General features: G+C 37.6%; 1 protein-coding gene across 1 annotated transcript in view; it reads right to left on the bottom strand.

The window, feature by feature from the left end:
- The window catches only part of ARHGEF12 (Rho guanine nucleotide exchange factor 12), a 146,254-nt gene that overhangs the window by 27,282 nt on the left and 109,529 nt on the right, over positions 1–9,443 (bottom strand). Inside the window, 7 exon segments of the mRNA XM_007450617.1 lie at positions 1–176; positions 1,665–1,770; positions 2,479–2,593; positions 2,908–2,940; positions 3,436–3,573; positions 4,004–4,109; positions 4,399–4,441. Coding sequence (XP_007450679.1) covers positions 1–176; positions 1,665–1,770; positions 2,479–2,593; positions 2,908–2,940; positions 3,436–3,573; positions 4,004–4,109; positions 4,399–4,441 — 717 coding nt within the window.

Here is a 9,443-nt window from a genome sequence, read left to right as displayed (position 1 = left end):
GCCCCCTGAAACCATGGAGGACATGGAATTGGCTGGCAGGTATCCAATGTCTGCTCCTTCACTTGTTAATCCACTCTGGCGCAACTTAGCAGAGTCCTGAGGTTCAGGACTCACAGATGAGGGTGTGGATATGTGCTTAGGGTGGCGCTGCTTCTGTAGTTCCATGGCTCTGCCAACTGAACAGAAAGCAATAGTTAATAATTCATGATGCACAACAGCTTAAAAATAAAAGATGATGAAAAGAATCTAGAAAAATGTCTGGAACATGGTGGGCCCTAGAAAAATATAACAGGAATTATTATACAGAGTGAGGGATAGATAGATAGATTGACAGACAGAAAGGAGGGAGGGAAAGGAAAGAAAGGAAGAAAGAAAGAGAAGGAAGGAAGGAGGTAGGAAAGAGAGCAAGAGAGAGAGAGAGAAAAAAAAGAGAGAGAAAAGAAAGAGAGAGAGAAAAAGAGAGAAAGGCAGGGGAAGGTGAAGGAGGATGAAGAGAAAAGGGTGGGAGATGTGGCAGAAGATGAGGGGGGTGAGAAGAGGCAGGAGAAGGGTCATGAGAAAAAGAGCTGAGAAGAGCAACAGTGGGTGGGGACAGAGGGGATGCCGAGAGCCGGAGATGGACACGTACGAAGCTGTATTCATTTGTAACAGAGAAGATGAAGCCTTTTAGCTCTGTGAGCTCTTAGCAAGCCCCTAGCTTCTCGCTAACACTCACAACTTCATCATCACGACATGCCTCAGAGACCATGCAGAATAATCCCTATGCTGCCCATTACCACTGTTCACATCAGTCACCATGAGAAGCTAAAGACTCTCAGGTCATCATCCCCCATAACCTGGCACAGCCCCACACAGCTTTGTACATCTCTAATCCTAAAATTCTTCCTTCCCTAATTCCTACAATTCCTCTTCTGTATCCCTTGGAACTCATGGTCAGCATCTGTGAAGTGCTCTGTTCTCCTCAACCTCTTCTCTAAAAATTTCCTTCATCTTCTCAGTGTTTCTCAGCAAGGGGCACCACTGACATTTTGAGTGAGAGTTCCTCATTGTGTGGGACATTCAGGTTCACTGTATCACAATACCCCCCCAACTCCAGTCATGGCAATATTTTCAAATGTGGTACCTGTCACCTTGAAGACCACTATATGAGCTAATTTCTCTCCCCACAGCAGCAAGACACCCCCCCCCCCCCCCCCGCCTACTTCTCCTGCAGCCCTCTCTAGGAGACTGCCTCTCCAGCAGGCCTGAGGGTGGAGGGACGTCAGGAAATAAAACACGATGAAGAGGTGGAAAAACTGCAGAAGTATGGAGAAAGTGAGTAATATACGTACAAAGAGGTAAAACAAAGTATGGTGGAGAAATCCATGCACATCTTGTTTTATAAATTTAACAATCAGAATTTGAATGCAAACAAAATCAGAACAGGTAAGTAAATTATGTTATGGACAACTAATGGATTCTCTACTGACATTAAATAAGATGTTTATAACAACTGTGAAGTCACACGGGGCTTTAGTTCAGAAATCACATTGAATAGAAACAACGGAATTTCAGTGGAAACATTTCTAGAACACCTTTTTCCAGCAACCCATTCTAGCTAAATGAACCTAAACGTAAAGACAGCACGGAATGGTGGGAATGCAGCATTTTAAACTTCAACGTACTTGCACTGTTGTCATGACGGCTTGGTCTCCGTGGGGGTCCCAAGATGCTGGGGAAGCCTCTTCGCTTCCCTTTCTCTTCACCTTCCCTATCTTTCTTCATACTTTGCTAGAGTTGAGGTACAATGAAAAAGATAAGAGATATGTAACAGAGTAGATTTCTTTTGTTGATTTTAAACAGAAACACATTCTAACGGTCAGTTGAAAGAAACTGGTTAAATGTAAATGAAAGACACACACACACACACAGGGCACTCATTAGAGGCTGGCACACAAGACTATGTACACACCAAACTCAAGATGCCTTTTCAAACCCTTCAGAACTGACAATTTTGGAAAGTAACAGGTAGGTTTATAGCACATTTACTGGGAGCCTGTTCTAAGTAATTCACTCATCTGTTGAACAATATTTACTAAGCTAATAATGTACGAAGGCACTATGCTAAAAGCTGGGGATACAATGAAGGACGTCCTTATCTTCATCCAGATTTACAATCTAACAAAAATGAAACCAAGACATACATAATTACAAACACTGACAGGTACCATAAAAGAAAACTATAAGGCCAGAACAGTTAGGGACAGCTCTCTGTATAAACTACTAGTTTCACTTTCCACACTGCCTAATACATTAGTTTGTATGGCTGGATTTCTCACGAGATTTTGAGTTTCTTGAGAACAGGGACCACATCTTATTCCTACTGGCATGCCTAGCACTAATTTGCTGAAAAAGTAAATACAAAGAAGAAGGAAAGCACTGCAATCAAATGTAAAGAAGCATGGAGACCTTAACACACTATTATTATTCTAGTCTTACCTTGATTTTTGGAAGGAATCCAATCCGACCTCGCTTGTGCTCCAAATTTCGAGGTTCTTTCACTTTTACTCCCAAATGCTTCATGTACATGAGAATAACATATTGCATTGTTGAACTGAGGGGGAAAGGAGTAAGTAAAATAAGACTTCTGGGAAGGGATGGTGGGTAGAATAAAGATATCAAATGACTTCCAAAACCCCAATGCTGAAATTCTTAGAATTCATCAAGTGAAAAATAACGAGCTATCTATTCACTGTGAATAGTAAAGGATTCCACTCAAGATACTAGAATATTAGTCAAGTAAAATAGAGGCCACCAGAGGGAGACAGTCTATATTTTTATGTTAAAAGAAATAAATCATGATTTAGGGCAGGAGACAAGATAGTTTCTTTTTTCCTTAAAATTCTAGGAAAAAAGTAGTTAGATTACCTCTTATCTTCTTCCACAGCCTGAGCAGTCATTCTAAAAATAAAAACATTTAAAAATGAAATATTAAAGTTTAATAAAAGAGTTGTTACTAAACTCAGATAACTGAAACAGCAGAACAGAGCCAAATGCTTTGGGACCCACCCCAAATCTCTGTCACCTGGAATAAAACAGAAAAATTCTAATCCCTGAAGGAACCATATGCTTTTCACACTCATGTCATCAACTGTAAATGTTTTATAGCAAGAAACATTTCCAAAGTCTGTGAACTGAAGCCAGTGTAAGTATTCAACCTGTTTTTGATCAGTTAGAAATTTTATACTTACTCATTTGACCAATACCCAGAAAAAGAAATACAAGAACGTCATCTACAATATCAGCATAAATTTAAAATTCCAGCTTCTCAAGTATTATGACAGAATAAACAGCTCCACAGAGACAACCTGACCCCCCCTTCCAAATTAGTTCACTTTAAGCACAATTAGCATCTTAGCAGAGAGGGGCCTTTCTACATGTATTTCTGTTACTTACAACACTTCTTCAATTTTGGCAACAATCTGCTCTGCACATGCCCGTTCCTTCTCCAGAGTTACCCGGTCCTTGTCTCTCTCTGCATCAATTTTAGTCAGTTCGCTTTCAGCCAACGTCAGCCCCATGCTACGTTTCTGTCTAAAGGGAATAGGAGAAATTTCCTTAGGTAGCCTAGAGAAAAACTATCTCCCTCTGGAGATGTTTCATCAGAGTTTCCATAGCTGTGAATTTCTAGCAACAGGCAAAACGTCACAGTTTTCTATTTGGGGGCCCATGTCACCTAGGACACTGGAGGAAGAAAATTCTAGAGGCAATCACTCAACAGAGCACATATCCTGAAGGACACACTTAGCACAGAGGACTAATACTAAGTGCAATTCCTGACAGCGTAAGGAATGGGGACTATGCACTCTCAGTACCATGCCAACCTTCTGACTGCAGATGTGCGTTAGGTTTTAGTAACAGTGCTAAAGACGATATGCTAAGCCAAGGACTTAATGTATAACCTTTTCCTACCTAAAAGGAAAATTAATTCAGAACAACCATATCAGCTTACCACCGAGCTTACCGAAAATCTTCCAAGTGCCTTTGAACTTCTGGGTGGACTCTTTCTTGCATAGTTTGGATATAGTGGCGATGTAGATCCTCAGGAATAAGCTCGGGTCTTCTTTTTTCTGCATAAATAGAAGAAGTCACCTGATCTAAGGCATATTTTTTGCATTATAACTGGCACTATTTGGTGCAAACTTAATTTGAAGTAAGACAAAGAGAAGTTCAATACATTTTATGAATTTCATCTCAGAATTCATCTTTCATTTACCCTTAAATGTATTACAGGCTTTTTCTCTGCTGTGAGTCATATCACCTACTCGTCACCACGTAACAGACAGAAACCTTAGGGAGGAGCTGAGCTACGTCTCTATAGAGATGTAATTCTCCAGCATGTTGGTGCTCCAGACTTACCTAGATCTACTGATATTTCATCAGGAACAGAAACTTTCAGGTGCTAAAACAAAAATGCAAACAAAAAGTGAAATAGTACTAAGAGTTTTTCAGGATGCATATAAGGACTTATACAAAATAAAGAAATACAACTTGAATATCTATTTTTACAAGAATATTCATGTATAAGCTCATTTTTTGGGTTTCACCCATCTAAATTTCATAGCTCTGGAATGTTCTATTGTTAAACTTGAAAATAAGCCTTTTCCTCAAGGATCATATTATAATGGAAACATCTACAGTTGTTTTACTAGATGACTGAATGCTTCTGTGCCTTACTTATTCCCGTTGGCTTTACTTTTCTAGAATGAATCAATATTGGCTTGGGCTTTCTAGAATCATTGGTTAAGATACTCAGTTATACATCATTTGAATCAATATAGGTAAAACCTCAACTATGTGTATATTGTATGAAAAATTTACTCCTATATAATGATGATTTTTATTTGCTTTTTTGATGTACTCACACTACAGACCATGATATTCCCAACGATTTTGCTATGTAAAAGCTAAAGAGCCCTCACAGTAATAGTCGCAGCGCTCCCAATGAGAAAGTGCTGGATATCAATGTTGAGGCTCTGGAGTCTTAAATCTCTAGTTCTTTCATGTGTAGTTCTTACTCTTGAACTAAGACGACTGTGTCATAACTTACTTCTTCTTAGCTAGGATTTGTTCACATAATAACTGCAGCTTTTGGTCCCATTACCAGATAATTATCTCCTGTTAACTCGGGAAATGTCTTGGAAAAAAACTGTTTTGCGTTTGGAGAAAATATATTAACTTCTTCATGTTTACTTTGTGTTATACACCTACTTACGTCACATCCTTCCAGAATTTAAACAATTAGCAGGAGGCCTGAAGTTCTACATTGCAAAATAAGTCACTGCTAAAAATTATGAGATCTCTAATATTTATGTGAAGAACAGTGAAATGGATTTCAAAGCTTTCCCTTTAACTGAAGTTGCCATAAAGTAGCTCAAATCAACTTTCCTAAAAGTATTTCTAGCACAAATGCAAAAAAGTATACATATGTTCATTTCTGTATGTGGGTATTTATATGAAATAAATATGATCTGTGGCATAAAAGAATAATTAGCAAATTAATCTATCAGGGTTCTTACACTTTCATTTTGATAAACTTATATAGATCACGAGCAGCAAAATATAAAGTTCTGACTTAGCATGGAGCAAGCACTCTTAAGAAACGTGAAATTTAAATATACTGCCATTTCTTCATGAAAGAAAGTTATCTTAATAAATATACTGTGTAATATTTTAAACAATGGCAGTGTAATCAGAACCCTAATTAATCCATTCAGTAACTATCTGAGTGACCACTCTGCCAGGATCTATTCAGTGCTGGTGAAATAGCAGTGAACAAACAGAACAAAAATATCTGCCCTGATGGAGCTTACATTTGGGGTAGAAGAGTAGGAATATAGACAAAAAATAAATTAAAAAAGAAAATATAAATTCTATGGACAAGAATAACACGGGAAAGGTGACAGAAAGTGGGGGGAGATGAAATTTTAAGTAAATTGGTCAGGGAAGGCTTCATTGAGAAGGTAACTGTATTCAGCCATGTGTAGGTGTACAGGTTAACTTTGCAAAAAATACAAAGAAAATGGGGCAAGTGCTGGAGGAAGAAGTGGAGCCAAAATGTTTCTATGTGAGTTTGTTTTAAGATAAGAGAACTAACCATGTCTGCATGCTAATATGAATGATTCAGTAGAAAACAAAAAAACTGATGATGCAGGAGAGAAGAATTGCTAGAATAACTAAGCTTTAAGTAGGTATAAGAAAATACACTCTGGATAAACAGGGGAAGAGGTGGCCTTAGATAAAAGCAGAACAATCCCTACATAGCATCAGGAGAGAGGGCAGAGCATATGGTATGACAGAGGTAGGATGATATATCTGGTAGACGTTATCTTCTGTATAATTTAAATTTCTCAAAGAAACAGCAAGGTGATCAGTTGAGAAAAGAACAGGAGAGGAAGTGATGGAGAGTTTAAGAGAGAAAAGGTGTGAAACAGTCATCTAAGAGAAATGCAAATATGAAAGAACTAGGGACATGCAGCATGATTCTTCAAGAGGTATTAAGGGCTAACTGTTATTTACCCTATAGCAAGGCTAATAATAAAACATATTAGAGCAGAAGCAAGAACTACAATCCTGCAGCCTGTAGAATGAAAAGCACATTCACAGAAAGACAGACAAAATGAAATGGCAGAGGACTATGTACCAGATGAAGGAACAAGATAAAATCCCAGATCAACAATTAAATTAAGTGGAGATAGGGAACCGACCAGAAAAAGAATTCAGAATAATGATAGTGAAGATGATCCAGGACCTCGGAAAAAGAATGGAGGCAAAGATCGAGAAGATTCAAGAAATGTTTAACAAAGACCTAGAAGAATGAAAGAACAAACAAACAGAGATGAACAATACAATAACTGAAATGAAAAATACACTAGAAGGAATCAATAGCCAAATAACTGAGGCAGAAGAATAGATAAGTGACCTGGAAGACAGAATGGTGGAATTCACTGCTGTGGAAAAGAATAAAGAAAAAAGAATGAAAAGAAATGAAGACAGCCTAAGAGGCCTCTGGGACAACAATAAATGCACCAACATTCACATTACAGGGGTCCCAGAAGGAGAAGAGAGAGAGAAAGGAGCCAAGAAAATATCTGAAGAGATTATAGTCGAAAATTTCCCTAACATGGGAAAGGAAATAGCCACCCAAGTCCAGGAAGCTCAGAGAGTCCCAGGCAGGATAAACCCAAGGAGAAACACGCCGAGACACATAGTAATCAAACTGACAAAAATTAAAGACATAGAAAAATTCTTAAAAGCAACAAAGGAAAAACAACAAATAACATACAGGGGAACGGGAACTCCCATAAGGTTAACAGCTGATTTCTCAGCAGAAACTCTACAAGCCAGAAGGGAGTGGCACGATATACTGAAAGTGATGAAAGGGAAGAACCTACAACCGAGATTACTCTACCCTGCAAGGATCTCACTCAGATTTGACAGAGAAATCAAAAGCTTTACAGACAAGCAAAAGCTAAGAGAATTCAGCGCCACCAAACCAGCTCTACAAAAAATGCTAAAGGAACTTCTCTAAGTGGGAAACACAAAAGAAAAGGACCTATAAAAACAAACCCAAAACAATTAAGAAAATGGTAATAGGAACATACATGTCAATAATTACCTTAAATGTGAACGGATTAAATGCTCCAACCAAAAAACACAGGCTCACTGAATGGATACAAAAATAAGACCCATATATATGCTGTCTACAAGAGACCCACTTCAGACCTAGGGACACATACAGACTGAAAGTGAGGGGATGGAAAAAGATTTTCCATGCAAATGGAAATCAAAAGAAAGCTGGAGTAGAAATACTCATAGCAGAAAAAATACACTTTACAATAAAGAGTGTCTTAAGAGACAAGGAAGGACACTACATAATGATCAAGGGATCAATCCAAGAAGAAGATCTAACAATTATAAATATACATGCACCCAACATAGGAGCACCTCAATACTTAAGGCAAATGCTAGCAGCTATAAAAGAGGAAATCGACAATAACACAATAATAGTGGGGGAATTTAACAGCTCACTTACACCAATGGACAGACCATCCAGACATAAAATTAATAAGGAAACCCAAGCTTTAAATGACACAACAGACTAGATAGATTTAATTGATATTTACAGGACATTCCAGCTGAAAACAGCAGATTACACTTTCTTCTCAAGTGCACATGGAACATTCTCCAGGACAGATTACATCTTGGATCACAAATCAAGCCTCGGTAAATTTAAGAAAACTGAAATCATATCTAGCATCTTTTCTGACCAGAACGCTATGAGATTAGAAATAAATTACAGGGAAAAGAACGTAAAAGACACAAACACATGGAGGCTAAACAATACGTTACTAAATAACCAAGAGATCACTGAAGAAATCAAAGAGGAAATCAAAAAATACCTAGAGACAAATGACGACAAAAACACGACAATCCAAAACCTATGGGATACAGCAAGAGCAGTTCTAAGAGGGAAGTTTAGAGCTATATAATCCTACCTCAAGAAACAACAAACCTCTCAAATAAACAATCTAACCTTACACCTAAAGGAACTAGAGAAAGAAGAACAAGAAAAACCCAAAGTTAGTAGAAGGAAAGAAATCATAACGATCAGAGCAGAAATAAATGAAATAGAAACAAAGAAAACAATAGCAAAGATCAATAAGACTAAAAGCTGGTTCTTTGAGAAGGTAAACAAAATTGATAAACCTTCAGCCAGACTCATCAAGAAAAAGAGGGAGCAGACTCAAATCAATAAAATTAGAAATGAAAAAGGAGAAATAACAGACACCTCAGAAATACAAAGCATCACAGAGACTACTACAGGCAACTCTATGCCAATAAAAGGAACAAGCTGGAAGAAGCGGACAAATTCTTAGAAAGGTACAAACTTCCAAGACTGAACCTGAAAGAAATAGAAAACATGAACAGACCAATCACAAGTAATGAAATTAAAACTGTGATTAAATATCTCCCAACAAACAAAAGCCCAGGACCAGGTGGCTTCACAGGCGAATTCTATCAAACATTTAGAGAAGAGCTAACACCCATCCTTCTCAAACTCTTCCAAATAATTGCAGAGGAAGGAACACTCCCACACTCATTCTCCGAGGCCACCATCACCCTGATACCAAAACCAGACAGATACTACAAAAAAAGAAAATTACAGAAAAAACAAAAACATATTAGTTTAAAACCTTACTAAGATTTCTATTGGTAAAATAAAACACTACTATTATCTATTATCATTTATACTAGTAAGATCTTTTCCACCATTTTTCAGTTAACCTTGTGCCTCCAAACTTCAAAGAGGCCAACCAGAGTTCAATTATACAAGTATTGCCCTTTCAATCCTTATATATATATATATATATATATATATATATATATATATATATATATAT

This window comes from Lipotes vexillifer, unplaced genomic scaffold (genome assembly GCF_000442215.2).
Source record: "Lipotes vexillifer unplaced genomic scaffold, Lipotes_vexillifer_v1.1 scaffold352, whole genome shotgun sequence".
Classification (NCBI taxonomy): domain Eukaryota; kingdom Metazoa; phylum Chordata; class Mammalia; order Artiodactyla; family Lipotidae; genus Lipotes; species Lipotes vexillifer.
The sequence above is the reverse complement of the archived record's forward strand: the minus strand, read 5'-3'. Positions and strand labels throughout refer to the sequence as shown.